Below are 23,662 nucleotides of genomic sequence, written 5' to 3'. Positions count from 1 at the left end.
GGGTTACTTCATCCTATTAACTCCTCAACAGCTTCTCTGGTCTGACCACAGGGCTATAAATACCTGCGTGTTAACAGAAGGTAGGAAGAAGAAGAATCTGGCATTTTTTGCCACCCATAGTGCCCCCCTCCCCCTGCCCCACCACACACAGAACAGCATTACATGAAACAGGAAGCTCTGAATCATAATCCCGGTTAAAACCTAAGGAACCTATAGTTTATTTCAAAAATGCTAACAGAGGCACAGGAAAAAGAAAAACACATCCTGGAAACCTCAATGACAAAACAATGCTTTGGGGGAAAAAACCCTAAACTTTCCAAAGCAGCAATAAAGTAGGAAAAGCAATAGTAGGGAAAGACTAACAATTATAGAAAATTATAAAATAGTCAAGCCTGGGGGAATGGGGGGCAGTGTAATGCAGTAGAGCTAACAGACTGGCATTCCCACGAGACAGCTGTATGACCCAGAATGAGTCTCCCTGGGCCTCAGTTTCTTCCTTTGCAAGATGAGACACTGGAAACAGATCACCTCAAAAGATCCTTTCCAGTTGAAAGATGAAAACTCTAATTCAAAAAGATACATGCACCCCAACGCTCACAGCAGCACTGTTTACAATAGCCAAGACACACAAGTAACCTAAGTGTGCATCAACAGATGCATGGATAAAGAAATACACACACACACACACACACACAAAAACACACACACAAATATTACTCAGCCATAAAAAAGAATGAAATAAAGCCATTTGCAGCAACATGGATGGACCTAGAGATTATCATACTAAGTGAAGTAAGTCAAAGACAAATATTATATGATATCACTTATTCGTGGAATCTAAAAAATAATACAAATCAACTTATTTACAAAACAGACTCACAGACACAGAAAACAAACTTACAGTTACCAAAGAGGGGGGGATAAATTAGGAGTATGGGATTAATAGATATATGCTACTATATATAAAATAGATAAACAATAAGGATTTACCGTATGGTGCAAGGAACTATATTCAATATCTTATAATAACCTATAATGGAAAAGAATCTGACGCTGTATACCTGAAACTAACACAATAATGTAAATCCACTATAGTTAAATAGAAAATAAAATAAAATAAAATAAAATGTGGGGGGGCTTCCCTGGTGGCGCAGTGGTTAAGAATCCGCCTGCCAATGCAGGGGACACAGGTTCGAGCCCTGGCCCGGAAAGATCCCACATGCCGCGGAGCAACTAAGCCTGTGCACCGCAACTACTGAGCCTGCACTCTAGAGCCCACATGCCACAGCTACTGAGCCCACGTGCCACAACTACTGAAGCCTGCGCACCTAGAGCCCGTGCTCTGCAATAAGAGAAGCCACTGCAATGGAAGCCTGTGCACCGCAACGAAGAGTAGCCCCCCGCTCGCCGCAACCAGAGAAAGCCTGCATGCGGCAACGAAGACCCAACACAGCCAAAAATAAAAATAAATTAATTAATTTAATAAAATAAAATAAAATGTGGGGGAACTTTTCATTATAAATGAATTCTAGCTTTAAAAAAGAGGGATGATAAAATTAGAAAAATTATCATTTTTCAACAATTCAGGTAAAGATTGCCAATTAATGCTAAAATTACTGGATGAATGATTTGGGAAACAGGATATTCACAAGGTCTTAAAGTACCATACCATAGATTTTTTAATTAATTATCTATGAAAAACAGAACCTCAGCAATGAAGAGATATGGCAGACACCTCCTTAATAAGCGATTACCTTAGCATCACCAATAATGGGATAAACTGACATTACATGTCTTCAACCAAAATGTAATGCAGTGGGACATACACAACATCATCTATGTAATTTTCTTGCCAAAAGCACAGAACTGGAATCTAATCTCAAGAAAACAATCACACAAAGCCAGACTGAGGAATGTTTTACATGACAACTGTCCTGGACTCTTCAAAACTGTCAATGTATTGAAACAAACAAAGGAAAAGGAACAGGGGATTAAAGGGAGAGATAATCAAATACCTCCTCCTTGATTGGATACTAAATGCCCCCTCAAGAAATGCTATAAAAAATATTTTAGGATAATTGAGAAAAATGTAATTATAGGCTATAAACTAGATAAAATTATTGTATAGATGATAATTCCCCGCGTGTGAACACTATTATTGTTATGTAGGAGAAAGTCCTTGTTCCCCTGTTCTTTTTTTAATTAAAATTTTATATTGAGGTAAAAACTTTATTTGTAGATTCACATGCAATTGTAAATAGTACAGAGTAAGGCCATATACCCCCTGAAGTATGATTATTATTAACCCCATTCTACAGATGAAGAGGGTGAGGCCCACAGATGAAATAACTTGCCCATAGCTATCAGTGACACAGCCAGGATACAAACCCAGGGAGTCTGTCTCCAGAGACTACACTTGACCCCAGAGGAGACAATTGAGGCTTTTGGAGCTTAGGGAACTCTGGCTACCAACTGGCAGAGCTGGGTTCAGATCCAGGTGTATCGGATTCCAAGGCCCATGTTCCTTCCACAGTGTACGCTTGGGAAGGAATGACTGGCTCTTACAGAAAAAATTTCTGAAAGACTGGTTTTAGTTACCCCCTATTCAACGTTTTTCATCATAATCCTTCTCCCCCGCCCCCATTCTGCCCCGCTGAGGAGTTGTGGAAGGGCAATAATGCAGAGAGACAAAGAAGTCATTTCTTGTACCTGTCGGAGATGAGACACACAGATACTAACGTTTTGATCAACAGAACAGAACCAGATGGCTTTTCCTAGGTGATGGTGGTCCAACTATCAAGCCACACAGCCATCTAGATTTCACACTGAAGTTCTGTTATCAACTCACTGACTGCTTTGTGATGCTCCCCTTGGCCCCCAAGTGTTAGCTAAATCACCAGAGTGTTTACAAATACACTGTGATGTGCTTAAAAAAAACTGCAAAGTTGAAACTTACTTCCTTTGGATCTGAAGCCAACAGAACAGTTTCTCATTGCAACTGTTTTATTTTCACCCTTACCTGACATATTTTGCCACTCCACCTTATTATGTAACTTCCACACTAAATTAAGTGTAATTTCTCCATTTTTGTACACTTTCCCTGTCCCCAATCTCACTCTCAAAAGAGTTTTTGGAGTCAGTAGGAGAGACAGCTAAAAGTTACAAGAGTACTTGAGGAAGTATTAGTAGCAAAAAACTGCTCTAACCAAACCCTCAGGAGTTTGGTTGTTTTTTTTCCTTTAATTTGGAGGCAGGGGGGCACAGAGAGGCTGAAACAGTTGTACAGAAGCCCACACAATTCACTCTTTGTTGGAGGCACTGCTATTTTATACCTCACTTCCAAATTATTAAAAGTAATACATTTATTACATAAAATTTGGAAAGTAAAAATAAAAGGGAAAAAATATAAATGCATCCTACTACCTAGGGATAGCCATGTCAACAACTTTGGATAATTCCCATCTATTCTGTATTTATTGTCACATTCATAGGTATTTTCTTTTTTGAAATATATTAGATTTGGTTTTTACTGCAGAGCACACATAGCAGGGCAAAGTGCTACACACACAACTACAAATCATTTTGGGGAAAAAAAGCTGTAAAAAAATAAAACTGCAACTGCTTTAGTTATGCAGTCCCAACTTGAGGGATCCACGCTGGCAAAGGTGGATATATATATTCACAGGTATATACATAACATGTAAAGACAGAGATATACACAAAGCCCCACTTAAATTGAAGACAGAAAAGGAATAATCCCAATACTCTTCCATTATGTCATGAAGATTTTCCTCAGCATTGGTCTGGATTTTTAATCTGTGGACCTGCCATAATTTACTAACATTCCCCTACTACGGAAATTGTCTTCAGTTTTTCACCACTTATAAATACCTTAGTATATAAAGCTGTGTACATATATCTGATATTTCCTTCAGAAATTATACCTTTAAAAATTAACAAGGAACCCATGTTATGTACAGAAAAAATGGAAGATACAAATAAGTAAAAATAAAGTCAACCGTAATTTCTTTTTAAAATACTCGTGTGTCTATCCTCTTAGACTTTTCTTTGTACAAAACATACATGGACACACCACATATATTAATATGGGACCATACTATTAATAAGAAAAAGTAACAGTTACTAATAATAGTTATCATGTATTAAGTACTTACCACATGCCAGGCACCGTGATTTTCTGATTTAATCCTTTCAACCATCCTATATATTAGCTCAGCAGTTCCCTAACTTGTCTGCACACTGGAGTCACCAGGGGCTTCAAAATTCCCGGAGTGCTGCATCTCATTCCCAGAGATTCAGATTTAATCGGCCTGTGTGAGGCCTGGGCTTGGGTGGGCTTAAAAGATCCCCAGGTGATCCTAATGGACGTACAAGTTAAGAACTGTTAGGTTCCCTGCTATTTTATCCCTCTTTTAACAGATGTGGAAGTTTGAGGAACACTAAGGTAAGTAACTTCACAAAACCACGAAGCCCATAAAGCTGGGATTTCCATCCAGCTCTTAAGCCCAGAGGCCACACTGTTAACTACTGATAATTTGGGATGTGCTTCCCAACCCCACCATTTAACACCATATCATGAACCTATTTCTACGTTAATAAATATAATAACTCCACAGTATCATTTTTAGTAACTATAGTATTGCATTGTATCAATGCATCAGAATGCAAGTGTTATCAATTTTCCCTAGTATAGAAAATGCTGCAATCGATATCCTTATTGATACATCTTTGTGCACATCCTTCATTATTTCCTTAGGATGAGTTCCAAGAAAAGGAATTGCAGGGTGAAAAGGTAAACACGGTTTTTAAAGCTTTTGATGAATATTGCCAAATTGACATCCCCACCAGAAGTGTATGCAAATGCCTGCTCCCTCGGGTCCTTGCCAAAGCTGCGTTTTGTCATTCCTTTTCAATCACTGCAAATTATATTGGAGAAAATAGTATGCTATTTTAATTCCCCCTTTCTTTGACTACTACTGAGATAGAACATTTTTTCATGTTTATTGGCCATTTGGATTTCTGAGTATGTATTTTCCTACTCCCATGCTTTGCACATTTTTTCTAGTAAAATACTTGTATTTTTCTCACTGAGCTGTTAAGTCTTTACATATTAAGGATAATGAGTCTTTTTGCAACTGTTTCCAGTTTTCTCATTAATTTTATGGTTTTGTGCAGAAATTTTAAATTTTCACACAGTTAAAACTGTATTATTCTACCTTTCATATTATGCATACAAAGATCTTCCCTATCCCACGATTATATGAGTATTCTGTATTTTTTCAGTTTCTTTATAATTTTTTTTTAACTTTTAATTCTTTAATGCAGCAGTTCCCAAACAGGATTACACATCAGAATTGCTTACAGCACTTCTTTAAATGCTCAGGTCTTAAGACTGAATCACAACTGGGGGGGATGAGAACTGAGCAGGAATTTTTTTTTAACATCTTTATTGGAGTATAATTGCTTTACAATGGTGTGTTAGTTTCTTCTTTATAACAAAGTGAATCCGCTATACGTATACATATATCCCCATATCTCCTCCCGCTGCGTCTCCCTCCCACCCTCCCTATCCCACCCCTCTAGGTGGACACAAAGCACCGAGCTGATCTCCCTGTGTTACGTGGCTGCTTCCCACTAGCTATCTATTTTACATTTGGTAGTATTTATAACTTCATGCCACTCTCTCACTTCGTCCCAGCTTACCCTTCCCCCTCCCTGTGTCCTCAAGTCCATTCTCTACGTCTGTGTCTTTATTCCTGTCCTGCCCCTAGGTTCTTCAGAACCATATATATATATTTTTTTATTTATTTAGATTCCATATATATGTGTCAGCATACGGTATTTGTTTTTCTCTTTATGACTTACTTCACTCTGTATGACAGACTCTAGGTCCATCCATCTCACTACAAATAACTCAATTTCGTTTCTTTTTATGGCTGAGTAATATTCCATTGTATATATGTGCCACACCTTCTTTATCCATTCATCTGTCGATGGACACTTAAGTTGCTTCCATGTCCTGGCTATTGTAAATAGAGCTGAGCAGGAATATTTTTAAAAGGCAATTCCGATGCACCAGCCTCCTTTATTAAGAAACCCTATTTTAATCCTTCTAAATTTACGTTGGTGTCATTTTTCCAAGTTACTTCAGCACATTTGTTAAATAAAGCATTTCATAAGCTTGAAATTCTACTTTTATCCTCGTTGGTAAGTTCCGTGAGAGCAGAGCCCATACCTGTTTTTACTGACCACTGCATCTCTAGAGCTCAGCACAGTGCCTGGTGCACAACTGGTGCTTGATGTTAATTGAATAAATAAATGAGATCTGACAACACAAGTCTCCACTCTCATCCCGCCCTAAACTGGCTAGTATTCTCTTCAATATTTCCTTGACCATTAGACCAATGAAACCAATGTTATTAATGATGACCCTGAGTTATCAAAGATATTAAATTATGCCCAGTACACTCTGTTTAAAATGGCCAGGAAATGTCTTAGAGGACTCCATCAAACGAAGTCAAAAATAATAATGTTGGCCATGTTAAAGAGGCATGGGAATTCGGATCCAATTCTCCATGAAGGAACTAGACAGGACTGACCCAAAAGACTAACGACACTTGGCTTCCTCTAGCTTTTAGAGTTCCTCTACTAGATCCAGAGATTGACTCAGAGCTCCCTTGAGCTGGGGACAGACCCACACATTCCCTCTTCCACGAGTCCATGGAAAGAAAATTGGAATAGGGAATCAGGAGGCCTGGGTTTTAGTCCTATCACTACTATTAACCTGTTTGACTGTGGGTATGTCACTTAACCTCTAGAGGTTGGGCTAGATGTTTTCTAAGGATCTCTTCATATCTAAACCTCTACATAAAGACCCAAACAGATGACTACAGGGCAGGTCTTCCAAGGACAACCTGAAATTCCCTCCACAGAACAGGGTGCCAGGCCCACTCCAGGCTATAGCAAATAATAATGACAGCAGTAGAAGTAGAAGTAGTAACAATAACAGCTTTTGCTAAATTTTACTAAGCACTTATATGATAGACAATATTCTAAATGTCTTACTACTAATAATAATGGCACACATTTATATGACACTATGTTCCAAGTGTTTTAATATTAACTAATCATCACAACAGCCTTATAAGGTGAGTTCTATTGTTATCCCCATTTTACAAAAGAGAAAACTGAGACAGAAAGATTAAGGGACTTGCCCAAGGTCTCACAGCTACCAAGTGACAGAACCAACGGAGTTGAACCTAGACCCATACTTTTAACTACTCTACCATACTGCCACCCAAACTATCATTGTACTATGCTTGTCACTTCAGAGGTTGCAGAAAACAAGGAATGATTGCAGTTATTTCTGTGGAATACTCCCCTCTTCACTAATGCTAGGAAAATTGTTTTCCTCCAATGTAATCTTAAGCAGATCGGATTTCAGGGCCTGAGATAGCAAAATATATTACTTATTAAGAAATTATGACATTTTTATTAAGAATTGTTATCCATTAAAATGTTTTTATTATAAATCATTAACTACTGATGACATTTCCATCAAAAAGAGAGAAAACACACAAGCTCTTTATGCATCATTAGGAAACTTTAGCTCCCCACTTACACAAACTCTAATTCTATACTTTCAGGACTGTCTTTTAAACATTGACCCGACAGCTCACAGGTGTCTCAAACAAAACAGGCCAAACCAAATGCTGCACAGTAACTTCCCACAGTCCCCATGCCCCTCTCATTACCTCCCATGTTCCCCATCTCAGTGAACGGCACCACCGGCCCCAGGCACCCAAACTGGCTGTCAACCCAGGCTCGGTGTCTCCCTGCATCTAGTCACAGGACGTTTCTAGAATTCATCCCATTCTCTCTATCCTTGCTGCCCCTGCTTCTTCTCAGACCCTCACCATCTCTTCCCTAAACCACTATAACAGAAACCTCCCAACTGCCTCTTGGCTTTCATTCTCTCCGGCTCCAACCCCACCTCAACATTGCTGCCAAAGTAATCTTTCTAAAACAAAATCTGATTATGTTACTTCCCTGTTTAGAATCTTTGTCTTCGGGATAAAGTGTAAAATCCTTCCTAGGACATACAAGGTTCTTTGTTATCCAGCCTCCTACTACCTTCCCTGCTTCATCTGAGGTCGTGGCCCACACATCTCACACGAGTCCAACAGAGCAACTTGGAAGTTCCCAAACAGTGCTTCTCTGTCTGCCCAGAATGCAATTCTCTCAGTTGCCCATCTGGCAAACTCCCACTCATTTTTTTTTAGCCCAGCTCAAAACTCACAGTTCATCATGCTTTTCTCTGGACGTCCATCACATTTTGCATCTCTCCCTATTATAACACTTATTCAACCTGACACAATTATTTGTTTGTATGTTTGTCTCCCCCATAAGACAAGGAACCCTCTAGGGTTCTGCATCTTACTCATCTCTGTATTCTACTTGTTGAATGAAAGAATGTCTCAGGATTTAAACAAGAATATTCAAACTCCTCCTGATAAATGCCCATTGTGTGAGTCAAAGCAGGGATACAGGCCGAATCTCACATCAAAAAGTATCTTTAAATTGACAACCCTCACACATCAAAAATTCTTCTTACGGCTGTAACCAACTGGAGACGGTTTTAAAAGGTACATTAGACCACCAACAAACCTACCTATTGAATATTTATGGACATTCAAGCTCCTTTCATTCTACTGCATATAAGTGGCCCTTAACCTTCTGTGGGTCACAGACCAATTTGGGTAGTGTTTGTCTACCATTTCTTAAACCCACATTCCCTTCTGATAAACATAAAAATCCCACACACCCCTGGAGATTCTGATACTCTCCCAAAGGGCACCATCCCCAACCCCACCAAAATAAAAAGTAACTTTATATGTGGTAAGAATTCACAGGTTCACAAGAGATATAGTCTATCAGGCAAGACATCACTGAGCTTTGCTCTCAAGTCGTTCCATAATATTAAAATAGGCATTTCCCTTCTATCACCAAATATAATCATTATAACGCTAAATATGCTTTCAAGTCTTTACTGCGAAGAGGAAGTCAAGGAGGTGCTAACATCTGTCTCCCCGACCTTTGAAAACCTTATGATAGAAATTTGCCGGAACCAAATAAAAAACAGAAATATGAAAAGATATCCTCCATCTCTTCACCTACAACCCCCACGAGCACATGTTAAAATGAAGGGAGTTCTTTGAAAATGCTCCTGGCACTACATTTTCCCGCTACTCCTACCCCCCCAAACACACACCCCCCTCCACCCCTACTTCAAAATAATCTGAACTTCCAGCTAGCAGCAACTCCTTTTAAACCAATATGCTTTGTCCTGGCGAAGACAAAGGGTTAAATTAAAGAAACCGCTGCCTGGCTGCCTGCCACTGGCTTGGAGGGTTGGGCTGGGATAGAGAATAGAGGAGGAAAAACCAGTTGAAGGCATAAGTGCTAACTTCTTACCCTGCCACATGGCCATCTTGATCCTATTCTCTCCCACGCTGGGGTCACAGGCTCAGAGTTTCCCGGACCCCCCAGTTTTGTAGGGAGACTCGACTGGGATGTAGATGGAACAGCAGCTGTGTCGTCTCGTTTTCTGCAAGATGCTCAAGCCCAGAACCTGAAAATATCAACAGGAAAACAAATACCTAAATGAAAAACATTCAAATCCTTGAAAATCATCTCCTGTCCCTCTCTGGACCTCTCTTTCAAAGATAAGCAGACATGGACAGTGTTAAGTTTCCACCTAAGCAACAAGATCTCACCAAAAAAAAAAAATGGGGAGATCTGGAGTCAGTTAATATTGCCCTTGAGTGCTGTCCAATTCTGCATGAATCACTGGATCTTCAGTAAGTGGGTTTCAGAATCTCAAAGGATGGGTGGTTGGATGAGATAACCATTAAGTGTCTCTCCTATCTCAAAGTTCCACACTTTGGGGGAATGAAGAACAGCATAATATCCGATGCCCTCCCCAACCTCCCCAAAACACCCAACTCTGCAACAAAAAATTTGTAGAAAGGAGAGGAAATTTTGTGACTAAAAGTTTTAAAACAGATCTCGTATAGGAAAAGAAAAGAAGGCATAATAAAAACTGAAGAGCGATGCCCTCGAGGTCGTGGTGCTTCCTCTCCGCTTCATTATATTTTCCCACATTTTGCCAATGTCCTGTAGAGAGCATAGACTGCTTTTAAAATCAGGAAAGAAAAGAACCAAAGGAAAAGAAAAATGTAAAAAAAAGAATACTAATTTAAGTAAAACCAAATTAATTCAGATAATTCCTATTTTTAAAATGTCAAATTCAGTCTTAGGACAGTACTACTTGGAAGGATATGAAAGGCGCTAGGAATGGGAGAAAAAAATGAAAGGTCTGACTACTTCGTTTGATTCAGAAGGTGAATATATTAAATGCTTTTCTTGTCCATTTAAACAAGTTCTTCATTAAGTCTTCCTTTTGTAGCATACAAGCCAATCTGCTTTTTCTAAGAAAAAGTCCTCACCTTTTTGACCTGGGGAACTTCAAAGCAGATTGCTATTTCCATAGCTTTCATACAAGCAACACCTCCACCCCTTAAGTGAAAACGCTAACGTATACATACTGAAGACTAATACGAACTTGAGAGCCATCATTTTGGCCTTTTTTAAATACCTTTTTTTAAAGGACTAAAGTGTGAATGTGTACACTAATCCCAAAAAGCCGATAGAGAAAAGACAACGCTTTGGATAAGGAAAGGCTTGTGAAGTCCAAGAAAACTAGGAACTCACAAAGTCCCAGGATGAATTCACCAGGAAAAAGCGCTCTGATGACTTATCTGGCACCCAGGACAGTTTGTTTTGGTTTGCCTTTTTTTCCCTCTTATTTAGCGCGCAGTTAAATAGTACTGCTCCGCGCCTCGTGGGACCAGGAGAATTTAACATCTCCGTAGTCAAACCCGGGTAGTTGCTAATAAATGTATGAAGCGTTCATAAAGCAGATTCTTACTGGCTTTTTGTACTCCACACTTCTGGATTTCCCTCACTTATTCGGGGTAGCTTACACTGACGTTATCACACGGGCACACGTACAACTTCACTTGGCACTCCTGGAAACTGATTTGCTCTGAAATATTAATAAAGTACACGCGCATCAATGTGAAGGTAAAGTTTTGCCCTTGGGGTGGGTGAAGGCGCTCAAGCGCAAGCCTGTAAAGTCTAGAGAGAACCAGCTCCCCGCGTTAAGTGGGAAAAGGAAAACGGAGCAACTACTTTTCCGAGAGTGTGGACTCGGCTTCGCTACGACCCACACGAACCTGCCAGTCCAGAGCAGGATGGATAAGAACGGGGCCTCGACAGGGCTTTACCAGCCAAAGCCACCCTGCCCCAGTCCTGGAAAGGGGACGCCTGCAGCTAACCTCCCCCATTCAAAAGCGGGGCGGGCTTGGCGCGGCTCCGCTAGGAAACTTCGCTGGGACAGCGCAGGGACCCTGGCTCGGAGAATAGGGCTGGGCTCCCTGGAAGATGCCGCCCTGCACTGGCTAGAACTGGCCGGTCTAACTCCTCCGAGTGCCAAGCAGCAGCGGCCGGGCACGGGGAACCCCCATCTCCCGGGTACGGAGCCAGCGGGGGAGCGCTTCCCCTGTGTCGCTGAGCCCAAGGGAGTGCTCCGGAGGTGGGCCGGGGGCCAGCGGCCCGCCAAGGACCTGCTGGGGTAGGAACAGCCCATTCGTCTTTACCTGTCGCCGAGGTCCGGAGCGGCAGAGCCCGTGCCCGCCGCCGGCGGGCCGAGCGCTCAGTCGGCTCTGGCGTCCGGGACACTAAGTTGAGCTAGCGCCCCACGTAGCCTGCAGAGCTTCATTCACAGCCCAGCCGGGAGGAGGGGGAACGGAGCGGGCGCGCGGCTCATGTGACAGACGCCTCGCAAGGATCTGCCAAGCACGGCCGCTGCCTGCGCGTGCGCGCCCCGTCCAGCCCTCTCCCCACACCTCTGCCGAAGCGCGGAGGAGGTGATGCCCGCCCAGGAGGCAGCAGGGCGGGGAGATCCGCGGAGAAGGCGGTGCTCAGAGGAGTTTCCGCGCGCGCAGCCGCAATAGGTCGGCCCTGCTCGCTGCCATATTTAATGAGGACTGGGCGGGTCCTAACCCAGTGCTGGGCGTGTCAATTGCTTTTGAAAAAGAAATGCTCCTTTATGTTTCACTCTTTCGAGCCTACGGTATGTTTTTTTGGTTTTGTTCTTAAAACGAAACTGTTTATCCTGAGCTTCTGGCCCACAGAATAGTTAGTGGTAGAAATCTAATACTAATTACATTAGCTCACGTATTTTGAGCCTCTAATTATATGCCGGGCACTGTTCTAAGCCCTTTACTTTTTTCATCTCATTTAACGTGCACAATAACCCCACTGGGGTACGTACTATTATTTCTCCACTTTTATTCATAAGAAAACAGAGGCACAGAAAGGTTGTCCGAGCTCACATAATAGTGGTAGTATGAATAGTGATCAAATATAGTGATGCTTGTAACAGCCAACTCGATCCTCATAGTAACACTGGAAAATCTACACTGCGGTTTTTGGTATTGTCTCCATTTTAATAATTACAAAACAGAGGCTCAGGAAAGCAAAAATTACAGGACTGGTAAGGGGTAGAACTGGGATTCCAACCTAGGTCTACCTGACTCCAAAGCCCTTTGGCCTAGGTTTGGAAGAAACAGCCCCTCATTTTACAAAAGAGAAAACAGGCCCTTGGGGTTTGTTGACCTACTTAACATGATCCAGCTAATTATTTACTGGCAGAACTGAGACTAGAATTTATATAATCAATCCAGGTAATCTAAGTAGAACCCCAGTACGCTAATTCAGAGTCCACTGTAGTGAACAATTTTGAACGCCTGCTTTGGGCAAGCTAAGTGGTGTGGGATACAAAACCTGTATCCTAGACCAGTCAGCACTAGGCCACCAAGGACAAATCTATAATCAAAAAAGTCCGGCTTTTGGACCTATTGCAACAAGGGAGACGGCACACCAGAGAAACCATGGGACATCTTACCAAACAAAAAAAAAGTCATTATGGTGTTGGGGGGAAGGGTGGAGTTTAAGTGAATTTTAAACGAAGCATTGTTTTAGTAAGCTCAAAGCCGGGCTGTGTGAGGGGGTCAACATCAGGTCTGGACTTCGAAGTGAACCCAGAGTCCTGTTTCCTTGGGAACCACAAAGTAAAGATAGATGTGGAATGTTGTGTCCAGATACCCCTTATCTGAAGCTCTGCACCTGGATTGGAAATTGAGGCTGCTTCTCTGGATCCAAGAAACGTATGTACTCCAGACAGATGTGGAATGTTTTATTCTCACTGATATGATTTCAAGCAGCAAAGTTCCTGATAGTCTATGATTGTAGAAAACAAAGTTTCTCAGTGAGTAAAAAACATGGTGGTCACTCAGATAAGGCGACTGTTATCCTCTTACAGCTGCAGCATGTCTCTGGGAGAAATATTGTTCCCCATTAAATTTACAGCTGGTTTTGTTTGTGTCTGTTATTCCAGCCTGATGAAAGGCCAGGTTTTTGCTTTCTCAGTCCAAGCTAATTTTTACTTTCTCACCTGAGAACATTTATTCTCTGCTTTCAGGCACTGGCAGTATATAGGTGGGTGGGTGCATGGGTGGGGGATAGCCACAAGCGACTAGAAAGAATCAGGGCAGGTTGTGCTGAGTCCTCTGATGATGGTAAATGCAAGCAGAGGTAACACCTTGTACAAAGGTATGCAGGCAAGAAATCACATATGAGGACCCGTGAGTAGTCCTCCATGGTTGAAGCTTAGGGTAAAGAAGTGTATGGAAGTTGTAGGCGATGTAACCAGAAGGTAAATTCAGGCCCAATTTTGGAGAATCCTGAATGTTGGACTGAGATTTGTACTTAATTCAGAAAGTGATTGAAAAAGAAGGTTTTTGAGCAAGGTAATCCCTTTATTGAGACACTTCTTTTTTTGTAGTTGAGGTATAATTGACATATAACATTATATTAGTTTCAGGTGTGCTGACTCGCTATCATTACCACAATAAGTCTAGTTAATATCTGTCACTCTTCTTTAAGAAGGTGAATTTGGAGTAATTGTTCAAGGAGAGGTTGGTTGGTTGCTTGGCTTTTGTCGTTGCAGGATAGGAGAAACCAGAGCTTACCTGTAGGTTGAGCAGGAAGAGACACTAGTGAAACAGAAATTGAAGAGGCAAGAAAAGGAGGGGATAAATAGTGGAGTAAAATACATGAAATAGAAATGAGATGCAAAATACAAGCTAAGCTTGGAAAAGATGCCTTTCCCTATGAGACAAGAAAAAGATGGTTGCAGGATGGCAATCTGGTTGGAAGCCACCACTGTAGAGCGAGCAAATATTGGCTTTACGTGGAATACGGGTTTATTTGGGAGAGCTTGGGCAGGAGTGATTTATGGAGAGTATGAGGGCTGCAGTACAAGCAGATGACCACGTGGTGTCGCCACTGACCGCTGACAGCTCGGAGGGCTCCTGTTTTAGGAGTACACTTCATAAAAGAACATTCTATCTTTTGCGAATTGCAAAACAAAACCAGTTACGTGAATCGACTCTGGAGCCAGACTGCCTGGGCTCAGAACCAACCAGACTCAGACACTTATTAGCTGTGTCACGTCGTTCAAGTTTCACTCTCCTTCAGGTTTCTTATCTGTAACATGAATAATAGGATAAAATGTATTAATAGATTTTAAATAGTTGGAAAATGTTAAGTGCTCAATAAATGTGAGCTAGTATTACTATTAATGGTGATGATGATTAATAAGCCTCCTTTGGATCCACAAGTTTTGCAGGAGTTATTTATGTGGTGAGTAATAAATGCCTATACAACAATACCTTCCCAAGTGAAATGGTTAGAGTGTGGTGCTAATGAGGCAAAGTTAATAATTTAATCAGGAGGTATGGATTCTGTTAACTCTGTTCTCTTCCCCATGAGAACCTTAGCCAGGTGCCCCACAAGTGTGTGTACACGGTCACAAGCGGATCTGGCCAAAAGAGTGTAGATAGATCAACATAAATGAGACCCTCTGTTCTCCTCCCCCATCCTTGGAAAAACTTGAAAAAATGTTCCCGCCCAACCCCCCACAGTGGTCAGCAGACTTTCGGTCAAGAGCCATTTCAGGTCTTACAAAGTAAAGAGTAAACACAATGTGATCTTAAAAGTTAATTATAAAGATACAATAAAACAGTGGATTTCTCTGTATAATAAAACGTAGCATTTTAGAGTTAATTTTGCAAAAGAAAAACCTTTAGAGCAATAGGTCACAGTGGCACCTAAACTGTCATATCTAAAGCAGCTTTATCTTTTTTTAACCATTTTTTAAAATTGAGGTACAGTTAATTTACAATGTTGTGTTAGTTTCAGGTGAACAGCAAAGTGATTCAGATATATATATATATATATATATATATATATATATATATATAAAATGTTTCAGATTCTTTTCCATTAGGGATTATTACAAGATGTTGGATATAGTTCCCTGTGCTATACAGTAGATCCTTGTTGTTTATTTTATATATAGTAGTGTATATATGTTAATCGCAAACTCCTAATTTATCTCCCCCCGTTTCCCCTTTGTTAACCATAAGTTTGTTATCTATGTCTGTGAGTCTTTTTTCTGTTTTGTAAATAAGTTCATGTGTATCTTTTTTTAGAGTCCACATATAAGTGGTATCATATAATATTTGTCTTTCTCTGCCTGACTTACTTCACTTAATATGATAATCTCTAGGTCCATCCATGTTGCTGCAAATGGCATTATTTTATTCTTTTTTATGGCTGAGTAATATTCCATTGTGTGTGGTATTCCATACCACATCCTCTTTATCCATTCATCTGTTGATGGACATTTAGGTTGCTTCCATGTTTTGGCTATTGTAAATAATAAAGCAGCTTTATCTTTAATTTTGAAATTGTCATTGCAAATCCAGAGTGAAATAGTTACATGAGTACATAGCCATGTAAAGTAGTAAGTGAATGTTTCTGGTATTGTTCTTTATTTGTTCCACATTTTGTTTGAGTCTTTACTATTGTGCCAGGCACGTGTTAGCCCCTAGGGATACTAGTTTTAAAATAAAATAAGTGGTACAGGCTACTATATATAAAATAGATAAACAAGGTCCTACTGCATAGCACAGGGAACTATATTCAATATCTTGTAATAACCTATAATAGAAAAGAATATGAAATATATGTATGTATGTATAACTGAATCACTTTGCTGTACTCCAGAAAGTAACACAACATTGTAAATCAACTATACTTCAATTAAAAAAGAAAATAAAATACCATGCCTAAATAAAATAAAATATCTGGGGTGCCCAAGGGATGCCTGGAATAGTTCTAAAAAAATGGGGCAGAATAAAAGGAAATGAACAAAGTTCTGTAGCTCAGGGAATCTATCAAGACAGTAGGTTAAGTCTGAAAATAGAGTGATCTAAGATCATTTGCAGTCACCTTGTACTGGACTTCCCTGGTGGTGCAGTGGTTAAGAATCCGTCTGCCAATGCAGGGGACACGGGTTTGAGCCCTGGTCCAGGAAGATCCCACATGCCACGGAGCAACTAAGCCCATGCACCACAACTACTGAAGCCCACACGCCTAGAGCCCATGCTCTGCAACACGAGAAGCCACCACAATGAGAAGCCCGCACACCACAACGAAGAGTAGCCCCCACTCACTGCAACTAGAGAAAGCCTGTGTGCAGCAACGAAGACCCAACGCAGCCAAAAATAAATTAATTAATTAATTAATTAAAAAATAAAAAGCAAAAAAACCAATCACCTTGTACCTAGAGAGCTGAGTATCAAAATTAACAAATGGTTTCTAGGACATAATGGTAGCTAACCTCATGATTGGAGAAACACTAATGAAAACCACAGTGAGTTACCCTCAGTAAAGCATAAAAATGTTGGTAATATACTGTGTTGACAAAGCTGGAGGTGGGAGGAGTCCTCTCAAATTGCTGGTGGGAGTGCAATTAGTCAATTGAGGGCAACTTTGAAATAGCAATAAAAATTTTAAATACATGAGGCTTTGATCCAAAAATTCCATTTCTAAGAATCTCTCCTTCAGTTATGTTCGCATAGGTGTAAACTATTGTGTGCAATTGTTTGTAGTAATAAAAATAAAAAACAACAAGATCTCCATCAGAAGAGGATTGATCAAATAACTAATGTAATTTTTAACTTTTTTATTGAAGTATAGTTGGTTCACAATGTTGTGTTAGTTTCAGGTGTATAGCTGTATAGCACAGTGATTCAGTTTCTATTTTATATATGCTCTTTATGTGCTTATATGTAAAATTCTATGAAAAAAAGGAAGGTGTGGAGCTGTGTACTTTCTCAATTTTGTGCCATGGAAGTGTATTACCTATTCAATTATGTATCTTAAAAAGTAATATAGAAAAATTTTTGAATAGCCTGTCAAGGATGATATTTAGATTGAAGAGAGAGTTGGTCAGCTTCCTGCCTTAGTGTCAGCTAAAGAAAGATCCTGTTAGCCTATGAGCATATACTAGAAAGTCTATGTTGTGCAAAAACTCAGTCTTTATAGTTCTCTAATTGGGCCCAGCAGAATTTTTGACAGACGGTTTTCATGAGAAATTTTACTTTGTATAAATCCCATATCAGGTTGCCCTCTATTTGAGAGAAGTCCAATTCTATTTAGATTAGAGCTGCTAAGCTCTAAGGGCGCAAATAAGAGAGTTCATTTAGAGAGTGGTTTTGAGGATGTGCAGGTCTCTACTCTGTATTCCATCCAGGTCTGTATTGCCTTCTTTTCCATGCAGCAGTGCAAGCCCACAGAGTAGTGGTGGTGTTTTCTCAGAACCACTGTGATGCCTTTTCACCTACTACCGTGACAGCTCCTTGAGGACACGGTCCATGTCCTATACTTCCTTTATATTCATCAGCAGAGCTTCTCAAACCATTTATGGTGAAGGACCCTTTTCCCCCAAATCCATTGTGTACCAATAATTTTATATAACACAATAAAAATGAATGACTAGAAAAATGAAATCAAAACAAAAGAGAAATACAAGCCCAATTCTTTTCTGATTGTATTCAACAGACATAAAATTACTCTGTCAATTTTCTGTTAAGGTTTTGAAACATTTAATCTCAATTTCTTGTCATGGACCAGCAATAAACTGTTGAATACCTCATACTTCTAGTGTTTCCTATTTTGCAGAGTGTTTTCACATCTCTCTCCCGCTTCTACCATAACACCACCTTCGGAATTAAGTAGAGCAGATTTTATCATTCCCATTTGACAGATGAGGAAGATGAGGCATGCAGATTAAGTGATTTGCCTGGTCTGAAACAGCCCAAATTAGTCTCTGACTCCTATTGCATTTTGCGGCAGCTGCACTAAGAAAGCCCTCCAGTCAAAGAGAGCCTCCCAAGAATTCCACCAATTAGAAAAACTTGCCTTAGGCTTTCCAAAAGACCGCTTGGCGTGATGGTGTGATGGAAAGAACAGAGATTCTGGAATCAGAGAGGTAGTTTGGAATCCAGGCTTGAGCAAGAGATTTTACCTCTGAGCCTGACTCCTTATCTCTAAAGTGGGGATAATGATAGCTTCTCCACAACGCTGCGCTAAGAACTAAATGGTGAATGTAAATAGCCAGGTACATAGTTCAGAAAGAATGGTTATTATTAAAATCAGGCTCGGTTTAGAAGGGCCCCATTGAACGACGCGCTCTGTAATCTAATCACGTGGAAATGTGCGCCATCTACTGGTGGAGTAAAGAACATGGCTCTGAGAAGAGAACGTTGCTCTCTGCTAAAAATGGGATCAGTAAACTGTGCCCTTCTTGTCTTTCTTTTTACTCCTTCCCAATAGTAACAAGTGCCTCTCCTGCCTCACAGTGAAAACAAGGTAGGAAATATGGTCTTCCACCTCTAACTGGTAGTAACAAGGCCGCATCCCCTTTCTGACATGGTATCAGAGGAGGTCAGCTCAACAGACGATTTAAGTAAGATCCAGAGTCCCATCACATAATGTCAAAACTGTCCAGGATACAAATGAAAATAACTTGTCATAACAAGAAACAGGAAAATCTCAAATAAGAAAAATCAACCAACAGATACCAAGACCTATGTCACACAGATGTTGGAATTATATGACAAGGATTTTAAAACATTCAACATAAAAGTGCTTCAAAGAGCAGTTCTGAACAGGTTTGAAGTGAATGAAAAAGTCTCAGCAAAGAAATAGATGACATAAAGGAGAACCAAATGGAAATTGTATCCTTAGTACAGTTTTTTAAATAGAAATATAGTTGATTTACAATATTATATTAGTTTCATGTATACAGCATAGTGATTCAGTATTTTTGCAGATTATACTTCATTATAGGCTATTACAAGCTAATGGCTATAACTCCCCATGCTATACAGTATACCCTTGTTGCTTATCTATTTTATAAATAGTAGTTTGTGTCTGTTAATCCCATACCCCTCATTTGTCACTCCCCTCGTCCCTCTTCCCTTTACTAGCCACAAGTTTGTTTTCTACATCTGTGAGTCAGTTCCTGTTTCGCATATACGTGCATTTGTATTTTTTTAGATTCCACATATAAGTGATATTATACAGTGTTTGTCTGACTTATTTCAGTAAGCATAATATTCTCTAGGTCCATTCACATTGCTGCACATGGCAGAATTTCATTCTTTCTTATGGCTGAGTAATATTACAGTACATGCACGCACACCACATCTTCTTAATCCAATCGTCTGTTGATGGGCACTTGGGTTGCTTCCATGTCTTGGCTATTGTAAACAGGGCTGCTATGAACATTGGGGTGCATGTATCCTTTCAAATTAGTATTTTCATTTTTTCCTGGATATATACCCAGCAATGGAATTGCTGGATCATATGGTAGTTCTAGTTTTAATTTTTTGAGGAACCTCCATACTGTTTTCCATAGTGGCTACAACAATTTACATTCCCACCAACAGTATATAAGAGTTCCCTTTTCTGCATATCTTCTCCAACATTTCTTATTTGTAGACTTTTTGGTGATAGCCATTCTGACAGGTGTGAGGTGACATCTCATTGTTGTTTTGATTTGCATTTCTCTAACAATTAGCAATTTTTCATGTGCCTGTTAGCCATCTGTATGTTTTTTTGGAAAATTTCTATTCAGGTCTTCTGCCCATTTTTTTTTATTGGATTGTTTGTTTTATATTGAGTTGTATAAGCTGTTCGTATATTTTGGATATTAACCCCTTGTCGGTCACATCATTTGCAAATATTTTCTCCCATTCAGTATGTTGTCTTTTTGTTTTGTTGATGGTTTCCTTTGCTGTGCAAAAGCTTTTAAGTTTAATTAGGTCCCATTTATTTATTTTTGCTCTTATTTCTTTTGCCCTAGGAGACTGATCTAAAAAAAAATATTGCTATGATTTATGTCAAAGAATGTTCTGCCTATGTTTTCTTCTAGGCATTTTATGGTTTCCATTCTTACATTTAGGTCTTTAAACCATTTTGAGTTTATTTTTGTATATAATGTGAGCACATGTTCTTGCTGTTTTACACGTAGCTGTCCAGTTTTCCCAGGACCACTTGTTGAAGAGACTGTCTTTTCTCCATTGTATATTCTTGCCTCTTTTGTCATGGATTAGTTGACCATAGGTGTGTGGTTTTATTTCTGGGATCTCTATTCTGTTCCAGCAAGCTATGTGTCTGTTTTGTGCCAGTACCACGCTGTTTTGATTACTGCAGCTTTGTACTATAATCTGAGGTCTGGGAGGGTTATACCTCCAGATTTGTTCTTTTTTCTCAAGATTGATTTCTCAAAATGTCATGAGTATTTTGATAGGGACTGCCAAATGGAAATTTTAGAACTGGAAAATACAATGACTGAAATTTTCCAAAATTTGGGGAAAGAACCTACAGATCCAATGGCTGAGCAAATCACAAACAGAATAAATGAAAAGAAATCCACACCAAGATACATCATAATCAAACTTTTGAAAACTAAAGGCAAAGAAAAAATCTTGAAAGCACCAAGTGAGAAATGACACCTTACTTAGGGGGAGGGGAACTATTTGAATGAAGGCATGGTTCTCATCAGAAACCATGGAAGCCAGAATGAAATGGCACAACATTTTTCAAGGGCTAAAAGAATTGAATATATAAAGAACACTTGAAATTGAACAGTAAAATAAAACAAATAATCCAACTAGAAAATGAGCAAAAGACATGAAGAAGCATTTCACTGAAGAGGATAAACGGAAGGAAATAAACACCTAAAAAGATGCTCAATGTCACTAGCGTTTAAGGAAATGCAAATTAGGACTATGGTGAGATATCACTAGACACTTCCTAGAACTGCTAAGCTAAAAAAAAAAACAGTGATAATACTAAATGCTGGCAAGGATGTGGAGAAACTGGATGTTTCATAAATTTCTGGTGGGGATGTAAAACGGTACAGCCACTCTGGAAAACAGTTTAGCATTTTCTTAATAAACTAAATATATACTTAGCATATAACCAAGAACAAGCTCAAGGTGCTATATGAGACGGAACAGAAGAGGCCTATGACCACCCTGTGTCACTGAAACTGCCATCTGGTATCAGCCATCAGCCAGAAGAGCTTCCTGTGAAGCCTGTGGGCCAGCAAGCTGAGGGGCATGGTCTCCATTAGCGCCCAACTGTACTTCCACCAGGTAATCACTGTGAAGCATTTCATCTTGGCCATGGCTGTCCCGAAGAGCATCTCACTGCTATGCTACCAGTAGGACAGCAAGACTCTAAGCCTCAGGTTCTGGGATGACAAGACCCCTCAAAGTGTACAACATGGACCTCATGGTGGACAATGCTCAGCTGGGCTTCAGCGTGTCTGTCCAAGACCACAAGCTCATGGTCTACCTGTACCTGCTGAAAGCCAAGGAGAGTTCTGGGGGCATATGCCTGCTGCAGTGGGCAGACGTCCACGTGGGCACCCAAGTGAACATGATCTGGAGGACCCCAGGTGGAGGGTCACATAGGGGCCCAGCAAAAAGTCAGTAGTGTGGGAGAACAAGCATTTCACGTGGTTTGTCACACTGGATAGTGGCATCGGGCTTCAGCAGCTGCTGAAGCTGCAAAACAGGCTGACCACTGTGCTGCCACACCTGCGCTGGCCACAAGTCCTGCAACGGGTGGATGCAGTGTGTGGACTATGTCCTACAGAATGTGGTGTTGACCTTCCTCACCACAGCTTCTCAACTGCTGTCTTCACTTCAGAACCGAGGAGCACTGTGAGCTGGCCAAGATCAGCACCATGCCTGGCATTGTCGTGGATGACCTGATTGAGACCTATGGCATCACCACCCGCTTCTAGACCCAGGGACTCTGCCACCGTCCCCATGCACTGCTTTCTACCCCCTTTTTGTATAAAACACGGGGAAATGGGTAAGCGGGGAATGATTGATACATGCAATAACTTAAATGGATCTCAAGGATGGTGAGTGTAAAAAAGCAATCTCAAAAGGTCACATATTATAGGATTCCATTTACTTCAGATTTTCAAAATGAGAAAATTGTAGAGATGGAGAATAAATTAGTGGTTGCCATGGATCAGGAATAGTGAAGGGAGGGGAGTGACTAGAAAGGAATAGCATGAAGGAGATCTCCATGGTGATGGAACAGTTCTGTATCTTGATTGCAGTGGTGGCTACACAAATCTACACATGTGATAAAAATGGCATAGAAGTATTCACACACTTGTACCACTGTCAATTTCCTGGACTGGATATTATACTATAGTTTGTAACATGTAACTGTGGGGGAAATCTGGGTGAAGTTTACAAAGGACCTCCGTAGTATTTTCACAACTTCTGGTGAATCTATAATTATTTCAAAATTAAAAGTTTTTTTAAAGAATGGGAAGAGAGGAATTGTAGACATCGAGTATAGACAATTCTAATGAGGAATTTTGCTGTAAAGGGGAACAGAGAAATCAAGTGGGTAGAGAACAAGGGAGGGTGGCTCAACAGAAGATGTTTAAAATTTTTTAATGGGAGCAATAACAGCATGGTTGAAGCTAATGGGAAAGACACTATAGAAGGAAAAAAAATTATGCTTGAGGGGCAAGAGAGGAGAAAATTGCCAAAAGAGGAGTGGAGGGGTTGGCCTCAGCTAAGAGCAGGGAAAGTTCATCCATAGTCATAGGAGAAAGGGTAGAATATATACATAGATTTAGGTAGGTAAGTAGATGCAGTGGTAGAAATTTGTGAGCTCTGTTTTCTGATTGCCTCTGTTTTCTCAGTGAAATTGGAAGCAAGGTCATGAGCTGAGAGTGAGGACGGGTGCGGAGGTGTTAGAGGTTTAAAGGGAGAAGGTATGAAATAGTCGTCTAGGAAACAGGGAGAGTAAATGGACTGGGATAATATTATGTGATTTCCTGGCAACATTAAGTGCCCACTTGAGGTTCGTGGTCTTGAATTTAAAGCGAGAGTGTCATTTTGTGTTTTTCTCCAGCCATGTTCAGCTCCAGTGATATAGGAGAGGGATAGGAGTCATTGGTAATGACAAAATGGAGGCAAGAGACTGCAATTAGGTGGAGGAGAAAACTGGAAGAGAGGATTTCAAGGGACTGAGAGGCTAGGGTGTTAGAAGGATCAGG

General features: G+C 40.3%; 1 protein-coding gene and 1 pseudogene across 4 annotated transcripts in view; one reads left to right on the top strand and one right to left on the bottom strand.

The window, feature by feature from the left end:
• The window catches only part of CLCN5 (Cl-/H+ antiporter 5), a 162,637-nt gene extending 150,676 nt beyond the window's left edge, over positions 1-11,961 (bottom strand). For 3 of the 4 annotated variants that reach the window (XR_003429625.1, XM_027091231.1, XM_027091234.1), the window contains exons 1-2: positions 11,742-11,961; positions 9,496-9,652 (exon numbers count right to left, since the gene is read on the bottom strand). Coding sequence is in view for 3 of the 4 variants with exons in the window: in XM_027091231.1 (XP_026947032.1) it covers positions 9,496-9,511 (16 nt within the window). In the remaining variant the exon portion in view is untranslated. Of the gene's footprint in view, positions 1-9,495; positions 9,653-11,011; positions 11,129-11,741 lie in introns of all 4 variants that reach the window. The other variant, XM_027091232.1, reaches the window with a different exon arrangement.
• A 9,725-nt stretch (positions 11,962-21,686) lies between these two features.
• Positions 21,687-22,378, top strand: LOC113611902 (cleavage and polyadenylation specificity factor subunit 1 pseudogene; annotated as a pseudogene).
• The last annotated feature ends 1,284 nt before the right edge of the window (positions 22,379-23,662 follow it).

Source organism: Aethalodelphis obliquidens, unplaced genomic scaffold (genome assembly GCF_003676395.1).
Source record: "Aethalodelphis obliquidens isolate GAN/ISIS:26980383/991018 unplaced genomic scaffold, ASM367639v1 scaffold71, whole genome shotgun sequence".
NCBI lineage: Eukaryota > Metazoa > Chordata > Mammalia > Artiodactyla > Delphinidae > Aethalodelphis > Aethalodelphis obliquidens.
Note: the sequence above shows the minus strand (reverse complement) of the source record. Positions and strands in the feature narration are given on the sequence as shown.